This window comes from Mus caroli, chromosome 6 (assembly GCF_900094665.2).
Source record: "Mus caroli chromosome 6, CAROLI_EIJ_v1.1, whole genome shotgun sequence".
Lineage (NCBI taxonomy): Eukaryota > Metazoa > Chordata > Mammalia > Rodentia > Muridae > Mus > Mus caroli.
The window spans coordinates 22,280,285-22,300,852 of record NC_034575.1 but is presented as its reverse complement, the minus strand read 5'-3'; the positions used below and the strand labels follow the sequence as shown (position 1 = coordinate 22,300,852).

Genomic DNA, 20,568 nt, shown 5'->3' with positions numbered 1-20,568 from the left:
GTGGACTCCAGAAAATCAAATAACCCCATTAAAAATGGGGCTCAGAACTGAACAAAGAATTCTCACCTGAGGAATACCGAATGGCAGAGAAGCACGTGAAAAAATGTTCAAATTTTTCATATTATCAGAAAAAATGAGAAAAACAAAATGTTAAATACCTAAGATTTCTAAAGTAAGATCCAAAAGATTAAGTATTTGTATATATCATGATTATTTATATGTAAATAAAATTTAGAGATAGCTTATATATACTGGAGAGTCTTTCCCAGGCATCTCAAAGTTGCTGCTATTTACTCTCTGAACGTCATTCTTTTTTAGAGGACACATCCCAGGCAGGTTTGGGCACTAAGCACATCTCTAAGTTCTTACATTAGTTATCAATGCCATCACTTTATCCTGATGTAAAAATATCCCCTCACTGTCTCAAATGCCATGGGAAGTAAATTCACCTTTAGTTTAGAACAACTCTTCATTTATCTCTCATGAGTAAAGATGCCAGCTGAATTTTATATACTTGTAGGAAAGTCATAGGTAATGTTATTTAAGATATACTCACAGGGGTGAGTTGTTGCTATAGATACATATAAATTATTATATGCATGATATTATCTACAGAATTGAGAAATTATTGTGAAAAGACAAGGTTTAGATAGGTCTGTAAATGTAGCTCCATGGTAGAGTGCATATTTATTTATTTATTTATTTATTTATTTATTTATTTTAGGTTTCGAGACAGGGTTTCTCTGTGTAGCTCTGGCTGTCCTGGAACTCACTCTGTAGACCAGGCTGACCTCAAACTCAGAAATTCACCTGCCTCTGCCTCCCAAGTGCTGGGATTAAAGGCATGTGCCACCACTGCCTGGTGGTAGAGTGCATTATTAATACATGTAAGGTCTTTCTTGCATTCAATATTTAATATTTACCAAAAAAAACCCAGAAGACAGAAAAGACTAGAGAAAAGAAAATACACATTGTAAAATGGTTTTAAGTCTGGTTTAAGAACTAAACAGGAAACTCATAAGTAGGAAGACAGTATCAAAGTATAGTTTTCCCTAGATAATCTGTATGTTCTATCATTTTTCAACCCTAGGCCACTTAGATGGTTCTAATTTTACACAGAAGAGCATAAAGCAAAGGCAGACATTCTTAGGAATGAATAGGTGACTTACCTTTTCAGTTTAAGTCTTTTTATAGATCTAATAGTTGATGTCAAGTAATACTGGATGAAAAATAGACAAATGAGCCTGTGGAATAACAGAGGCAGACAAGCCAATTTCCTTTTACATCTCAGCTCCAAAAAAATTGTAGCTATCCAGTGAGTGAGAAAGAAGGAATTCGACTGAAACGAAAAATTGCTGTCCTTATATTAAAAATTGACATTCCATCTCCATCTAACTGTATGTGTCAATTACAGTTGGATGAAAATGCACGTGCAAATTATGAATTAAAATGCTTCAATAAAAATATGAGCTGATAACTTTTAGACTTTGTGATTTAAATGTTATAAGGGAATTAAATAATTCACTGCAAAAATTGAAAAGTTCAGTTATAAAGCTGTGGTGGTTTGAGTGAGAATGGCTCCCATAAGCCCATGTATTTGATTTTCTAATTTTTTGTGTATATTGGTGTGTTGCATGTCTGTATGAAGATGTTGTATTCCCTGAGATAGGATTTATAGAGAGTTATGGCTTGTCGTGTGGGTGCTGGGAATTAAACCCGAGTCTTCTGGAATAGCAGCCAGTGCCCTTCTTATCTGAGCTATCTCTCCAGCACAAGTCCCTGTTTTTGAATGCTGGGTCCCCAGTTAGTACAGGTGTTTGGGAAGGGTTGGGAGGATGGCCTTCTTGGAGCAGATGTATCAGTGGGGCTAGGCTTTGATGTTTCAAAAACTGATGCTAGCCCCAGTGTCTCTTTAATTGCCTGCTGCCTGCTATTTAGAATGTAAAGCTCTCAGCCACTACTCCAATGTCTGCTTACCTCCATGATAATCTTATATAAACCCTCTGAACCTGTAAACAAGGTCCCAATTAAGTGCTTTATTTTGTAAGTGTTGCTTTGGTCATGGTGACTCTTTACAGTAATAGACAGTAACTTAAAGAGAAATGGCTTTAAATACATGTGAAATTGTATCTCACACAACTACAGTTGGATTTAAATGTGTTTGAAAATGATAAATTTAAAGGTCTCAATAAAAATATGAACTAATATATTTTAGACTTTGGGTTTAAGATTACTTTTTACGTGAAATTAAAATCATTCTCTGCATAAATCATTAAAATTAGTTATAAATTTAAGTAGCAAGATACTCTTTCTTTTTATTGGATACTTTCTTTCTGATGCAAGAGATACACTGAACTATTTAATTAAAGTCCTCTTTAAAGTGTATGTATTCTGTGTTTCTCTATTTTTTTCCTTTCTTATTTCTTCCTTGGTTTGCCTCTCTCATGTTGTTGTCAACATCAGTGTCAGAGGAATAATTAACAGAAACAGTTAATTCAATGAATCTTCCTATACAAAGTCCTAGATATTAGATATTTGTTACATCAAAATGTATCATAAGGAAGTCCAGTGGCACTGGAATCTGGGAAAATTTTCTTATACAAAATGAGAGAATGTATTGAGTTGGTGGAACAATAGGATACTTTTCTTTGTTCCCAAATTTCTCTTAAGATTTATGACTTAATCTTATTTAATTATAATGGTCTTTTTATCCCATTCATTTGCTTTAACCAAACATTTGATATTTTAATAGTCTCTTTGGTCACTTTTCTTACAAGAGATTTCATTTAAAACTCCTAATATATCTGCTTCCCTGAGATGTGTATCACAAAGTAATGTGTCTTTTCTTAATGTTAAAAGTTCAGTCAGCTTATTTGAGTACTATAAATGCAATTATAGTTTGCATTTCTATTTCTCAAATGGGGCTATTCATTAACAATGATGACATTTTGCAATCATAAAGCACCTTTAATCCAAGGATCATAAAGACATTTCTACAAGAGGGAAGCCTGTTCTAAGTAGAGTTTCTTAATGGGAAAATCAGGGAGGTTTGCTTGAGAGAATCAGAAACACCATTCAATTATATTCCTTGTCCTATCTTATTTTTCATACAGCAGAATAGAAAAATGGTCAGTTTTGACTAAAACTGAGACTTTTGAGACATTATTATTTAGCTTTTATTGGAATATTCAAATATGTGAGAATCTTTGTACTCATTTAGAAAAAAAATAATATTAATAGCCATTCAATGGAATTTTAGAGAATTATTTTACATTATGTAACATGTATTATTTTGTATAATATATAGGCACATCATGTACTTTATATATCTACATATTGCAGTAATTGACACTAAAACTTAGAACTCAGAAACCAGTTATCAATTTATTCCCATGTCTTTGATTCTCAATTTTATAATTCTAAAGTGTTGTTGATGAACAATGTAGCATCAAGTGAAGCATTCTTTCTACTGATAATCTGATTAAATTTGTTGATTTTTAATTATTGTGAACTCATCATACCAGGCAGTCCATTATGGTTGTCTCCTGGAAGCAGTAGACTCAAATCTATAGTGACTGAAATGCAATAGATTGTTTCATACCCATGTAAATACTGAATAAATGACAACAGTAGCAGAGACCTCACTCTGCAGTTACAACTCCTGAAACTCTGCCATCTTAGAGACTCTCTGTTTACGTACAATCTCGTTTCCACTTGACAGTCTAGAATAAGAAAGAATACAGATGTCCACTTAGGATGATTATGATGAATTTTCAAATACCCTAAAGATCCCCTCACATATGAGTGTCTACAACTAATCATTTGACCACAACTGAGTAGAATTATTGCAGGTGTAACCTTGCCATGTACTAAGGGAACAGTGAATATGGACTCTTAACAATTAACCAATAGTCTGGTGCTACTTACATGATAATTAACATTCTAGGAAATTTTTCCTTAATCCTGGGCATATAATCCACCACTGTATATGAAGTCATTTAAAAACCTGGTGTATGTTCTATACATATAAATGTCATGAAGGAAATAAACACTATATTATAGTGAGTTACAGGGATAGGATAGTGACAATTTTAGATGCTAATTTGCTCTACTATTTTAAATAGAATATGAATATAAAGAGGCCTTTCTAAAGATCTGAGGGATGAATACAAGGAAAAAGAAGAGATTATAGAATTTCTGAGAATTTCATGATCTTTGGAAGAGAAATAAGAACAGGATGTGGAAATATAGAACATGAACTAGACAAGAGAAATGAGGGACTTTGAATACCATCATAAGGCTTTTACATTTTAATATAAGTTCCATAGGAAGTCACTGAATGATGTTTAAAGAGAGAAGCCATGGAGTTTGACTTGTCTCTTATAGTATACTTTGGCTGAGGGTCAAGAATGCACAAGAATGTTCAGTATGAATACTGCACACTGTCTCAGTGTTCACAGAGATATCCTAGTGGTCTGAAGCAACTTAGTGGAAAGGAGAAAAGAATCTGCAAATTAGTAGTAGTTTGGGTAAAGGGTCTATTAATGGAGGGATGTAAGTAATGGTTTGCTTATATTTTTCCCTACTAGAACAATGTGGCTTTTATTTTAGGATCTTATTCCTAGATCTGGCATACACTGGTCCCTCAGTCAGACTTGGGTATCTGTATATACTGCCAAAGGAGAAACAAATGAAATATACTCAGCGAGTCCAGGGGGGGTGGCTTTGTCTGTGATCAGTAATTGAGAAGAAGGAACAACAGCTACTCCAGTGAGGAGGGTTTTCTGATTGTGCTCTTTTAAAGTAGTTACCGCCAACTACAGCTGGTGAACTACGAAGTATAATCACTATACAGCATCATTTTCAGATGGAGATGCTTATAGCAGATGATGATATGCAAAAAAATTACAAGCAAAATGAAAATTGGGAATGAATTGAGCTAATCCAGAAGCCAATAGGTAAAGGTAAAACCATGAGATATTACAACAAAAGTATAGTTGGAGATGGATATGCTAAATCCAGTGCAAAAGTCTTCCAAGGTAGAAACTAAATAAAGTCTGCAGAGAGTTTTCAGATTTCCAAACACTTATTTTGTGGTGTAATTCAATTTGAATATTGGATTGTATTTATTGGTTGTAGTGCATACTCATAAATTGGATTAAGGGAAGGAAAACATAAATAACCATAATTTTGTTGAGCATTATTGTTTTATATTGGATTTGTGTCAGTTATTTAAATAATCTTCAATCGTATCAAAACTAATAAGTTAACTGATTTCATTCTTAGTTTCTTCAACTTGGATAATGAGATTACTAACAAGTAACATTTGCCACTAAATGCAAAAGAAAAAAAGCAAAGATTAAAAAAAAAAAGACAAGCTTGAGTAACCATAAAGCTAGATTCATGTTTCTTACATTTAAAAGTAAACAAAGTATTCCCACATTCATTCTTTTTTTTTTTTTTTCCAAATGAGGACACAATATAGCATGAACCAACTCAACAGAAGTGTAGGCAAACGGTGAGCTCAACTAAGGAGAGTTTTCTTTCACACTGTTCTGTTGTTTGTCTGTCACATATTAAATGCTTTTCATACATGTCATGTCATCTATCCCTTGGGTACTTTGGAGGAGCTGATATTATTATGATAATCTTTGAGATGAGGAAAGAGTTACATGTAAATTGGGTCACTTGCTCAGATACACATAGCTAATTTGAGGATGCAGAAATCAAACTTGAGTCTCCAAATCCCAAGACAAACCATCTTTCCTCACATAACACTCAATGGAACCAACATTTTGATATAAAAATTTCCCCTCAGAACCATATTAGAAGTTCATGATATGCTGAGTAATAAAAATATAATTTTTCTACACATTTCCTATTGAACAGTCAAGGAGATGTGGAGACCCTGAGGGCAGTTCCTGACTAGTAAAAATGTCACCTCACAAATCTATGTGTTTGTCCTCCTTTTTTCGTAGGTCCAAATGATTGGAAAAAATGTAACATAGTACAAAATGTATGAAATACCTAGAGTGCCAGGTAAAATGAAATAAAATGAGAAAATTGGATACAGTAAAATTTATATTATATAAATAAATATCTAAATAGTCTCAATTCAAGTATGCTTGCTATATTTTCTTTATCATTGCTATTATTAAAACACAATAAATTGATAAATATTTGAGTTTATTTTTCTGGGCAAAATGCAACTTAGTTTTGTTTTTTCATGGTGGCCAGTTTTACCAGTCTTTAAACAGATGGCAAACCCATGAAAAAGAATGATCTACTTATGAGTCCTTCCTGGCTATTCAAGGATGATCTTTCTTTCATAGTCTAGAGAACTAGGGAACTTGTTTGGACTGAGTCAACATTCAATGGTGCTAGTTCTTTATGTGAGAGGGCTGAAGTAATTCAAATGCATACCTAGCCATGACCAGAAGTCAGGGTAAGAACTCGGGCACAATCGTTGTGCTGGGTTAATGGCTAGTACTGTATTGACTGTGGAAGAAGTTTGTGAAGAGTATGTAGTGGCTTCTTCCAAACCATTAGATGCTGAATATCTGTTCACTTTGCGATCCCAATTCTGTCCCAATCTCACCAGATGCTACAGTACTTGAATGGTTAATAAACTGCACAGTGCTGTTGGTGGCAGTGAAAAAAAAAGGAAAAAAATAAAACAAGACAGTGTAACCATAGAATTTTTCCACTAGCATCCAAGTTGCCCCAGATAATTATTGTGATACAGAATTATCTGTGAATAAATGCATAGACCAATAGCTTTGAATCTTTTCGTCTATCTCATAACTCAATTATTACATGTAAATTAGTCTAGAGCAATAGCTTTGACTCATTTCTGTTATCTCATAACTGTTATTCCATGTAAACTAGTCTAAGTCATGCCACATGGCTAATTACGTGTACTCAGTTTCATATGACTATTTCCTCAGAGTTTAGAGCAAATCTTTCCATGCCTGACTCTACCCCAGAATTCTGCTCTCTCTATTGGATCTTGTACTTCCCTTTTATATAGTGCTTACAAAGATAACAGATATATTCCTTTTACATCAAGGAGACTGTTGGGAGAAAAATAGAATGTGCTATGTTGATTACTTAGTGGGCTCTCAATAAATATCTCTCACACTAATTTAAGGTCATAAGTAGGATCAGTAGAGTAGCAAATTATGCAGAGGAAAGTGAAGAATTTTGTTCATCCAGGTTGGAGAGGAAGAGCTAGTTGGATGTCTAGCCAGTTTTGTATGATGAAGTTTCTACAAGTGCATGCATGACTTGTGCCACAAACTATCAAAAGGATTTGGGAGAAGGTAGACTGACATGTGTGTGAAAGAGAAAATGGTGAATCAAAATGTGGGGCATTGAGGGAACTGGAGTCTCATTTTATTTGCCATTCTATTGAAAGTCATTGGGATTAGTAAGATAAATATCATGAAAATCATTTTTCTCACAGACTGCCATGGAAAAAAGGAGTGATAGTAATTCATACTTATGTTATATGCACTGTATATTTACACAGATTGGTTCATTTAGTCATATAAAATTTTGTGTAGGATTACTATCAGCTTAGGCTATGGATAAGAAAGTTAGATACAGTGAAATTGAGAATGTACTGCAAACAGTAACATCAATCAACTGACAGAACTGGGAATTTGAACTTGAGCTGATTTCAGAATTGATTTTCTTGACCACTTTCAAATATTCCAGTTTAATCCATTGTCAAATCTGGTATAAGTTTTTATCAAAATACTATTGAAGTCTCTAAATTAGAAGTTATTATGTTTGGGACAGTGACTCTATCATTCAGTTGACTACCAACAGATTTTCTTTTAGCTGGAGAAATAATATGCAGAAGCAGCAGGCCATAGATTCATACAGAAGCCACTGTGCTGTCATTTCCTCCATATTGCAGAAGTGACTGGTTCCATCTTGATAACAATTGTGGTTTGTAAGATTGAAAAGCACTCATTTGGTCAACAGGATGGCAATGATGGTAATGTTAGATTGTGAAATTTAAATATAGCCTAACTTTTTAAAAAATGATGTACATAAATATCAGAAACTGATGTTATTATGATGTTTATAACATATGCCTTTTCAAGCAGAAACCTGTTACTTAAATCCTAGTAAATGTTTAGGAATCACTTTAAGGATTTTACTCATTCTTTCTGCCAGCATACATTGATATTTACTAAAAATGATTATAGTGTGAATCATAATATTTAATTATCCCATGAATTGGTCTAAGCACTTCAGAAGAACTGACTAATTTAAGTTTCATAGAATCTCTATGAGAAAAAAAAATACCATTACTCTTACTTCACAGAAATTCATAGGAAATACTAAAGAGGTGTACCAGTCTGATAGCACTAGAGGTGGAAGTGTTAGAGTTGAGAAAGGTTTCTTCTTGAGCATCTAAGACTCATAGTCAACCATTGGACTGAGCCCTGGGACCCCAATGGAAGAGGTAGGGGAAGGACTGAATGAGCCAAAGGGGATTGCAACCCCATAGGAAGAACAATATCAACTAACTGGACCACCCAGAGCTCCCAGGGACTAAACTGTCAACCAAAGAGTACACATGGAGAGACCCATAACTCCTTATACATATGTGGCAGAGGATGGCCTTATCTGACATCTGTGGGAGGGGAGGCCCTTGGTCCTGTGAAGGCTTGATGCCTCATCTTAGGGGGTGCTAGAGCGGTGAGGCAGGAGTGGGTGAGTAGGTGGAGAAGCACCCTCATAGAGGCAAAGAGGAGGGGGAAGAGGAGGGAAGGGATGGGGAGATCTATGGAGGGGTAACCAGGAGGGGGATATCATTTGAAATGTAATTGGATAAAATAATTTTAAAAGAATAAAAATAATAGTATGACAACTCTGGCTGATTAGTTAAAATGATTTTCTTCCTCAGTTTCTGCCCTTATTGACTTTTAAAATCATTTCCTATATAAATTCCTGAAAATAATAATAATTTGTAACAAAGCACATGTACTATTTATTAATGTTTGTTGGCCATTCTTCACTGTGCATGAAGAAAGTTATACAAATGGATGGGGAGATTAACATGAGCATGTAGATTTCTGCTTCTTATGCCAGAAGCCCTTTTTTTTCATGGCTGTGTCATCTCCTGTAGGGGAGTTCTTCATAGTATTAGGTCTTCTTGGAGACCTCCTATCATGTTCAGACTTTAGAATAAAGTCAATTATAATAAACATATATCCGTTAAATCCCAAGAACACACTCCAGTTATATTGTAACTCTACAGCTCTCATTCTATTTATAGACAAGTTATTATATTTCTATAATCATTTCATTTGATAATTTACATTTTAATTTTTATAAACAGTAAGGTAAACTTTGCAAATAAGTGAAGAAAAGCATTGTAAGATGAAAATACCTAACATTTACCTATTTAAATGTTAACTGTATATAATTTGGAGATTATAATATAGAAAGAGCCAGGAAGAAGAGGAGACTGCATTGCAGAAAAGAAATTAAATCCGATATCCTTTGAAGAAAGGGGACCTGAAGGGAGAAGATAGGCACCAAATAAAGGGATTGCTGTCAACTGAATGCTTCAAGTTGAGAAATAATAATCTATGAAGATGATGGGAGGTCTAAGGACTGTTAGAAAAAAAAAGAAAAGAAAAGAAAGTCTGTGTCGATAGCTCGGTGAGATGGAATGGGAAAACATTGACATTCTCATTGCATTTGACTCCCACACCTCTGATTATAGAAAAGTTAATAAGAGGAAAAGTAAAAGTGAGCAGAAAGTATCAGGAGAAGAGATAAAAGCTTTCAAGAGAAATGGAGCTTAGAAGAGACAAGGTTTCTTACATCCTGCTGTTCTGCCACCATTATACTCGTCACAGTGAATTATGGGACTTTGATGGTCTGAGGAGAGCTGGGCTTCTCCATTGCTCATTCTGCCTTGCCCAGCAAAGGTTTCCAAGAGCAGACTACTGTGATCCACTCAAAAGCAGTGGTGCTGATGCTTGTAGTTCCTATTATACAATAGATGCCATATTTTGATGCATGTACGTTTTCCTCATTAAGTGACATTTTATGCAGCTATAATTGAATATTCAGACTGTTAATTTTTGTTCATTTAGCTGGTATATATATTATTTAGCTTGGGTAGTCATCATTTTCTTTATAATTAAAGTCCTTATTTCTACATGTGTATATAGGTTGGTTTTCTATTATACTATTAAGAATGACATTACAAGGGTTAAAATCTCCATATCACTTAGTACACACACAATATATATATTTCTATCTACCCCTTCTTCCTTAGAGGAAAATAAGCCCAATGGGCTATGGTACTATAGTTTATTAACGCTGTTTTCCTACTCTATAGGCAGCGCTGGTACACCTGTCACTTTTAATGAGAATGGAGATGCTCCGGGACGCTACGATATCTTCCAATATCAGATAAACAACAAAAGTACAGAATACAAAATCATCGGCCACTGGACCAATCAACTTCACCTAAAAGCAAGTATCACTGTTAACATGTATATTGTATCTAGTTCTTAAAGGGGAATATCTCCTTTTAAAGCACTAAACTTGAACATTTTCAGAAGACTTTCACAATATCTGTAAGAACAGGGGAGGTCAAATTTTCTTTGGACTATACACGTAGAGCCCAAGCTGAAGTGGGTTCCCAGTGGCTATGGCAGCTGCCATTTATTTGTCTGGGTTTTGGGACTCTGACAGACCAAATAAGCTTTCACCAGTGTGAGTCCAGAAAATCTACCTATTAAGCAAAGGATGCGCTGAGACTTTGAAGCAAGATATACCCTGATGTCACTGACAAAAACATAAGGGGCTGTGGCCTATGATGCCATCCTGAGCTTGAAGGTGAAGAGAAGTCTAGGAAAACCCATTGTGTAGGGGGCAGGGTTAGAGGTGAGTGAGCTTGAAGCATCCTTCATCCTACCTAAAAAGACTTACTTCATATTTTAACAGTTCCAGCTCTATTAACACAAACTGACTTAGGTATAGAGTAGGGTGTCCTGTTGGATGAATGGAGAAATGGAACTTTCTTATACTGTACCATTCATTCTTCAAAGATTTAAGAATGTTTAGTCCCAACACAGAGCCTAAGGAATCACTAAAATAAGCAGTGCTTTCTCTGTGGGTCATAAAATGCCCGTAAAACTATTTTCCCTGACCTAGAAACTGATTCTGCACTGTTGCATGTTTATCATGTGCAATTAATTTATTCTTGAATGTTGTCTTCTCAAAGCCATATAATTAAGAGCATTTGACACCTTTCAAACGCATCAGATGATATTCTAATACATGTTTTCTCCTCCTGTATCTTCAAATATGTCTCTTGAAGTGACATAGTTTTGTGGTATCTGCCACCCACATTCACAGCCAAGAAGTGATGATAATAAATTACAGAACCATGGTTTGTTTCTTGGAAGTGGATTTCTGATGTCTGCGACAGCAGCTCTCATTCAGCCGTGCAGAAGTAGCTATGCATCTAGCTACTGCAAAAGGCAAGCCTGAATCTCCAGCTAGGATGTTAGCTTGTTTGTGAACCTTTTCTATTGTTCTGAAACCCAAATTGATTTATTGAAACTAAACTTTGAAAAATGCCACAGATTATTTATGATCTGAACATCAATATCTTTTTGACAGGGATCTTATGGAAGTATATTCCTGTGAAGTAAATTTAATATGACCAGGAAAAATTTGAAAATTACTTATGTAGGAAACCTACTTTTATCTGACTTTTGTGAACATCAAAATGCTTATCTGTTGTTTTCGTTAAGAATTTTTCATATTAAACTGAATTGCTTGAAGATGGTATGTACTATAAATTGTAGCAAGGTCCCTATAATGAGTCCTCAGGAATAATCACACAAATGAGCTCACATATCTCTTCTTTGTATGCATAATCTGTGTATTCTAAAACTCAGTGTTGAATCTTAAGCTGTTTTCTTATGTACATTTAACGATGCATAAATGTTTTATGTTCAGCCTTGTTATTTCTCATAAATATATCACAGCAGTTTGTACAACATTTCATGCAGGCTGGTGATTGTTTATACTATATAATAGTGGTAGTCTTATTGAAAAAAAAAATGGCACTGCCATTCTCAGGAAAGGCAGTGAATGAGGCTGTAGAGGACAGATATACAGCGAGGATTGGATTTTCCAGACCATCATGACAAATCACATAACTCTTTTGGGAAATTGGAGCAGACCCTTGTTTGAAGGAGGAGTAGAGTACTGTGGAAGCTACTGATTTAAGGTATTGTGATTTAGATATTTGCATAATGTATAGCTTTATTTTACCCTAGATTCATAAACTCCAAGGTAAAAGTAGTAGTAGCAACAACCTTACATGGTTGTAATAAAAATTAACTGAAATACAGTAAGAAATCGTTTAGTTTATTTCATGTACATATGTTGTGATTCTGAGGACTTTTTAAGTAGAGAACTGAAGTCCTTTTAGAAGAGACCCTTGAGTCTTCTTTAGAATGTTCACAACAGGAGGACAGGGAAGTAAGGACAATGTGTAGAAATCTTACAGAGAATCCTAAATTGAAAATGTTGACATAATCAGTTCCTACCCTCTTCCAGTTGGAAAATTTTCTCTGTACTTACAATGTACCCATCACATAAGATAAATGCATAGTTTTTTGTTTTGTTTTGTTTTACTGTAATACTATTTTGATAGATATTGTCACCTGGACAATTATGTGGCTGAGTGGTTTTCAAGATCTTATTTTAAAAGTATAAAATATTTTCTTCCCAAAACAGAATTTAAATTTTTATTTCCAGTAGCATTCTACATGCAAATATACATACAGAGATGTAAATTGGACACAATGCAACTTTGACACAGGCTTAGAATATGGAGTGATTATGATAGGCTAATGAACAAAGATATCAACTTTCTGACATACTAATTTTTTGTCATGGAAACATTTCAATGAATACTTTTAGAAAATTTGGAAATTGAGGAGCATGATTATTGTTTTGTTATTTTGTTTTTTTCTTTTTATGGTTGCTATTATGTGATCACAGGGTACAAAGTTTTAGATTAGTGACAGGAATAAACACTGCTATGGAATGGTCTTGGTAAGCTTGTTGCGCTGCAGGGAGGTTGTACGGATTGGTCTTAGAAGTGGATAGTGGGATCTATGCCTTTAAGGCACTCACATCTTAGGAGGGAGAAATAGACTCGGACCAGAAAAGCTAGTGAAAGACACAGGTGTCCTGATGAAGGAATCCACATATTGTTTGGAATGGGAGTCTTGTAAGAGGGGCGTAACTGTACTGACCCCTGTGGAATTACTGTTAGAGAGCACTGTGTGTATGTGTTATTTTCCACTTCTGCCATTTCTTATTCTATTAACCTGATTCACAACTTCTTTCACACTCTCAATGTCAAGCATTTATCAGCGATGTATTGGACTGTATTTACTTGTTTTCCAAGAACCAGTTTTGTTTTGTATTTCTCTGGCTGAACTCAACTGCAGGAAGATTTTCTGCTCACACAGTACATGGCTAGGCATTTTCAAGTGCATCAAATCTTTCCTAAATACATGTAGTGAAGTGAATGGAGTTTTGAAGTGAGTTGAAGCATTCTTCTTTACACTGGAGAATGTGTGACATATACCGGATCCTCAAAAGCATCATTCTTATTGTTGGGGGTGGGGGAATCATGTTTCTTTCTCCTTTGAATGGAATAAATCCGTGTTTTTCATTAAGCTGTCAGAGTAATTTGCATATTTGGATGTAGGCTTTCTACTCAGTAATCTTGGTCTGCACGTGAAGTGTGCATTTGTCTATGGGGAGAGAAGTTGCACAATTAGGTCTCTATTTTGATAAGAATGTGTGTCTCAAGAGAGGAGTGATCCTTATAGAGATTACAAAACAGATTGTAACCTAGAGGTTTGGGCTAAACAGGGGAGTCTGGGCTGCAAGACAAACAGCCATATGCTGCTTTAATTCCACAGGGAGAAACAGCAGTGAGGTTACTGGAAGAGCTGAGAATAACCCGGGGCTCACTAGTTTATGCTTCCAACCACTATTTTTAAAACAAAATAGTGTAAGCATGACACATGCTTTTACCTGCTTTGTTCTTCTTGCCATTTTATTCAACTAAGTGAAAATAAATATAAAATTTATGCATAGGATATGAAATGCCAAAAAATAGCAGCAGATGGCTATATCTCAATAATGACTCAATCAGGATTATTCACAACACAGGATCCACTGGGAGGAACTGCAGAGAAAATGGTGTCTCTGAGCCTGACTTAATTGTTTAGTGGAACCTTCTCAGGAGAAGTAATGTCTGATGAAGTTCTGAATGCTGAGCCTGTTGTTAGGTGGAATAAAAGCATCCATGTCATTAGATACATTGCTATACCTCTGCACAAAATAGATATTTGGAGAATCAAAGATGCTTGAATTCCAGGATATTATTTTTACCTCTTGTATGTCATTTATACTCTGTATGTAAACTATCATATCTAGTTCATGGAGTTATTGAGATAAATTTGTACATACATAGTGAGATCTATGTATACAGGATGATACTGTTTTGTCACTATAACTCACAGGAACTTATGAAGGATTCTTCAACATGAAATTAGATATAAATAGTAGATGAAGACTAATTTTTGCCACGTCCCTTGATATTCTGAGAAGCAGTTGGTTATAAAATGAAGTTGATATACCATGGTAACTTGTATGTATTCATACAGGTCAAAGTATATTTTACATAAAATGATATAGTCTCAATCATTCAAATTCTTTTTCCTAAACAGACACTGAAGAAAATTTCTAGTGACATTGAACTCCATCAAATCAGTTTAGTACAGCCTGTATTGTAGTCACTATAGCAGGTATTTTTTGATTAATTTATTTTTTGCACTCCATAATCCATCCCCCATACCCCCATCTACCCTCTGACCACTCCACATTCCACACCTCTTCCCCACACTCCCTATGCCCACGTGTATGTACCCACCCCCACACCCCACCTGACCTCTAAACACTGTGGAGCCTCCAGTATCTTGAGGGTTAGGTGCATCATCACTGAATGAACTCAGACCTGGAAGTCCTCTGCTGTATATGTGTTGGGAGCTCATATTAGCTGGTGTGTGCTGCCTGTTTGGTGGTCCATTGTTTGAGAGATCTCGAGGGTCCAGATTAATTGAGACTGCTGGTCCTCCTACAAGGATTACTCTTCTCCTCAACTTCTTTCCACTATCACTAATTCAACAACAGGGGTCAGCTGCTTCTGTCCATTGGTTGGGTGCAAATATCTGCATCTGACGCTTTCAGCTACTTGTTGGGTCTTTCTGAGGGCAGTCATGCTAGGTCTTTTTGTGAATGCTCCATAGCCTCATTGATAGTGTCAGGCCTTGGAACCTCCCCTTGAGCTGGATCTAACTTTGGGTCTTCTTTTCCTCAGGCTCCTCTCCATTTCCATCCTGTAATTCTTTCAGACAGAGAAAATTATGAGTCTGTCAGAGATGTGACTGTGGGATGGCAACCCCATCCCTCACTTGATACCCCGTCTTCCTGCTGGAGGTGGGCTCTATAAATCCCCTCTCCCTACTGCCAGGCATTTCATCTAAGGTCCCTCCCTTTGATTCCTGAGAGTCTTTTACCTCCCAGGTCTTTGGTGCATTCTAAATCCCCCAAACCTCCTATTACCTGAGGTTGCCTATTTCCATTCTTTCTGCTGGGCCTCAGGGTTTCAGTCCTTTTCCTCATCCAGTACCAGATCATGTTTCCCTCACCCCCATATCCCCGCCCTGTCCACTTTCCCTCCTAGAATCCTCCATCCATCCACACTTGTGATTGCTTTCTTCTCTCTCCCAAGTGAGACAGAAGTATCCTCACTTGGGCACTTCAGCTTGTTGACTTTTTGAGTTCTGTGGACTGTATTCTGTATTTTTTTTTTTTTTGCTAGTAACCACTTATTAGTGAGTACATATCATGCATGTCCTTTTGGGTCGGAGTTACCTAACTCAGGATGATATTTTCTATTTCCATCCATTTGCCTACAAAACTCAGGATGTCCTAGTTGAGTAGTATTCCATTGTGTAAATGGACCACATTTTCTGTATCCATTCTTCTGTCATGGGACATCTAGATTGTTTCCAGGTACTGGCTATCACAAACAAGGCTGCTATGAACATAGTGGAACACATGACCCTATGGCGGGGCATCTTTTGGGTATATTCCCAAGAGTGGTATAGATGGGTCTTCAACGTGTGGATACTTCATTCCTCCTTAAAATAGGGAACAAAGTACCTATGGAAGGAGTTACAGAGACAAAGTTTGGAGCTAAGATGAAAGGATGGACCATCCAGAGACTACCCCACTCGGGAACCCATCCCATAATCAGCCACCAAACCCAGACACTATTGCATATGCCAGCAAGATTTCACTGAAAGGACCCTGATATAGCAGTCTCATGTGAGGATATGCCAGTGCTTGGCAAATACAGAAGTGGATGCTCACAGGGTCCCCAATGGAGGAGCTAGAGAAAGTACCCAAGGAGCTGAAGGAGTCTGCAACCCTATAGGTGGAACAACAATATGAACTAAGCAGAACCCACAAAGCTCATGTCTCTAGCTGCATATGTAGTAGAAGATGGCCTAGTCAGCCATCATTGGGAAGAGAGGCCCCTTGGTATTGCAAACTTTATATGCCCCAGTACAGGGGAACACCAGGGTCAAGAAGTGGGAGTGGGTGGATAGAGAAGCAGGGCATGAAGGGGTGTACAGGGAACTTTCAGGATAGCATTTGAAATGTAAATAAAGAAAATATTTAATAAAAAAAGAAAAAAATAGATGGGTCTTCAATTACGTCTATCTTCAATTTTCTGAGGAACCTACAGATTGATTTCCAGAGTGGTTGTACCAGTTTGGATTCCCACCAGAAATGGAGTAGCGTTCCTCTTTCTCCACATCCTCTCCAACATCTGATGTCTACTGAGGTTTTGATCTTAGTCATTGTGATTGGTGTAAGGTGGAATCTCAGGGTCGTTTTGATTTGCATTTCTCTGATCATTGAGAACTTTGACAATTTCTATAGGTGCTTCTCAGCCATTTGAGATTCTTCAGTTGTGAATTCTATAGTGATTTAGTTCTATTCCCCATTATTTAATTGGGTTGTTTGCTGTTTTGTTTTTTGTTTTGTTTTGTTTTTTGTTTGTTTTTTGGTGATTAACTTCTTCAGTTCTTTATATATGTTGGATATTAGCCCGCTATCTGATGTGGGGTTAGTTAATATATATTTTCCAGTCTTTAGGTTGCCAATTTGTCTTATTGACTATATCCTTTGTCTTACAGAAGCTTTCCAGTTTCATTAGGTCCCATTTATTAATTTTTGATCTTAGAGTATGAGCCATTGGAGTTCTGTTTAGGAGTTTCATGTGTTTTGCAAACTGTATCTTGGGTGTTCTAAGTTTCTGGGTTAATATCCACTTATCAGTGAGTACATATCATGTGAGTTATTTTGTGATTAGGTTACTTCACTCAGGATGATATCCTCCTGATCCATCCATTTGCCTAAGAATTTCATAAATGTATTTTTTTCTGTATGTCTTTTTAAAAATATTTTTTATTACGTATTTTCCTCAATTACATTTCCAATGCTATCCTAAAAGGCCCCCATACCCTCCCCTCCACTTCCCTACCCACCCATTCCCACTTTTTGGCCCCGGCATTCCCCTGTACTGGGGCATATAAAGTTTGCGTGTCTAATGGGACTCTCTTCCCAGTGATGGCCGACTAGGCCATCTTTTGATACATATACAGCTAGAGTCAAGAGCTCCGGGGTACTGGTTAGTTCATAATGTTGTTGTTTTTAATAGCTGAGTAGTACTCCATTATGTAAATGTACCACATTTTATGTATCCATTCCTCTGTTGAGGGACATTAGGGTTCTTTCAAGCTTCTGGCTATTATAAATAAGGCTGCTATGAACATAGTGGAGCATGTGTCCTTTTTACAAGTTGGAGCACCTTCTGGGTATATGCCCAGTAGAGGTATTGCTGGATCTTCCAGTAGTATTATGTCCAATTTTCTTATTTCCAGAGTAGTTGTACCAGGTTGCAATCCCACCAGCAATGGAGGAGTGTTCCTCTTTCTCTACAACCTCGCCAGCATCTGCTGTCAACTGAATTTTTTTTATCTTAGCCATTCTGACTGGTATGAGGTAGAATCTCAGGGTTGTTTTGATTTGCATTTCCCTGATGAGTAAGGATGTTGAACATTATTTTCAAGGGCTTCTCAGCCATTTGATAGTCCTCAGTTGAGAGTTCTTTGTTTAGCTCTATGCCCCATTTTTTAATAGGGTTATTTGATTTTCTGGAGTCCAGTTTCTTGAGTTCTTTATATATATTGGATATTAGTCCCCTATCAGATTTAGGATTGGTAAAGATCCTTTCCCAATCTGTTGGTGGCCTTCTGTCTTATTGACAGTGTCTTTGCCTTACAGAAGCTTTGCAATTTTATGAGGTCCCATTTGTCATTCTCAATCTTACAGCACAAGCCATTGCTGTTCTGTTCAGGAATTTTTCCCTGTGCCCATATCTTTGAAGATTTCCCCTACTTTCTCCTCTATTAATTTCAGTGTCTCTGGTCTTATGTGGAGGTCTTTGATCCACTTAGACTTGAGCTTTGTACAAGGAGATAAGAATGGGTCAATTTGCATTCTTCTACATGATAACCACCAGTTGAGCCAGTACTATTTGTTGAAAATGCTGTCTTTTTTCCATTGGATGGTTTTAGCTCCCATGTTAAAGATGAAGTGACCATTTGTGTGTGGGTTCATTTCTGGGTATTCAATTCTATTCTATTGATCTAGCTGTCAGTTTCTGTACCAGAACCATGCAGTTTTTTAATCACAATTGCTCTGTAGTACAGCTTGAAGTCTGGCATGGTGATTCTACCAGAGGTTCTTTTACTGTTGAGAATAGTTTTTGCTATGTAGGTTTTTTATTATTCCAGATAAATTTGCAAATTGCCCTTTCTAACTCTGTGAAGAATTGAGTTGGAATTTTGATGGGGATTGCATTAAACCTGTAGATTGCTTTCGGCAAGACAGACATTTTGACTATATTAATCCTGCCAATCCATGAGCATAGGAGATCTTTCCATCTTCTGAGATTTTCTTCTATTTCTTTCTTTAGAGACTTGAAATTCTTATCATACAGATCTTTCACTTCCTTAATTAGAGTCAGACCAATTTTATATTATTTGTGACTATTGTGAAGGGTGTTGTTTCCCTAATTTTTCCCCACCTTTTTATCCTTTTTAAACACGAATTTTTACTAGCAAAAAAAAAAAAAATTCACAAGGAGATGTTCTAGATAGGTAGGTTGGGAGACTTGGAAATTGGAAAACTCTCTTTCTATTATCTAGCTGAATGGTACATTCTAGTGAAGTCATACCAAGGATGTTGACTTTGGATGTTTTATCATGGTGACTTGATAGCATTTTACTGCTTTCTTTTCAGACTCTAATGTACACAAAGACATTTATTCTACCCAGTTTCATATTATTAATTATAAGCTGAGTGTGAGCTCCAGTAAGTGATTATGGGTTGAGTTATAGGAAAATATTAAAATTCTGCTCTTTTTAAATGATAGTAAAATTGGGCAGGCTGTAGCACATATTCTGAGGTTAAGGATGTAATGTAAATGCTCACTATAGGAAGAGTGGTGTCACTTGTTGTCCATGAAGCAAAGGAAAAACTACATAATGGAGGATTTATTTACAACATCTATGTGAACAACTCAAATAATATCTTAGCATTTCTAGGTTCAACTCAGAAGCAAGGGAATTATATTTATGGAGCCCAGATAGCACTACACAGGCATTATCTTTATCAGGACCACTGGCATTTTCTGTACATACCCATTTTTTTTATTATTTTCAAACACAAAGGACACAAGTTTCAGTGTTTTTATTTTAGAAAAAAATGACCAAAATATCAGAATGCCTCACTGTAGGAAATGGCATTAGTAATTAGTACTTTTTTTTTTTTTTTGAGACTGGGTTTCTCTGTATAGCCCTGGCTGTCCTGGAACTCACTTTGTAGACCAGGCTGGCCTCGAACTCAGAAATCAGCTTGACTCTGCCTCCCAAGTGCTGGGATTAAAGGCATGTGCCACCATGCCCAGATGGCATTAGTACTACTAACCAGAAACTTTCCTGAAGCCATTTCAAATAATGGCAAGGCCAATTAAGGTACTGACTTCAGAAGACATCACAAAATAAACAAGGAGATTCTAAATGCACATGCATTCTGAATATATATTTTCATATATCTATATACACACACATATGTATGATGATTAATGACATTTAAAGCTGTAATCTCTGGATTTCGGGTAATAGGCACCACTTTCTTTTCTGGATATTCTTATTTTTATCATAAACACATACATTTTCTACATTTAGCACATAAAGGGTTTTTTTGTAATTTTATTAAATATTTTCTTTATTTACATTTTAAATGTCATTCCCTTTCCTGGTCTTCCTCTGAAAACCAGCTCCTCCTCTC

General features: G+C 36.2%; 1 protein-coding gene across 8 annotated transcripts in view; it reads left to right on the top strand.

Moving 5' to 3' along the window:
* Grm8 (glutamate metabotropic receptor 8) overlaps positions 1 to 20,568 on the top strand; it is an 835,456-nt gene that overhangs the window by 677,563 nt on the left and 137,325 nt on the right. For all 8 annotated transcript variants that reach the window (XM_029478898.1, XM_029478896.1, XM_029478897.1 and 5 more), the window contains one exon: positions 10,373 to 10,509. In XM_029478898.1, coding sequence (XP_029334758.1) covers positions 10,373 to 10,509 — 137 coding nt within the window. The remainder of the gene's footprint in view (positions 1 to 10,372; positions 10,510 to 20,568) is intronic.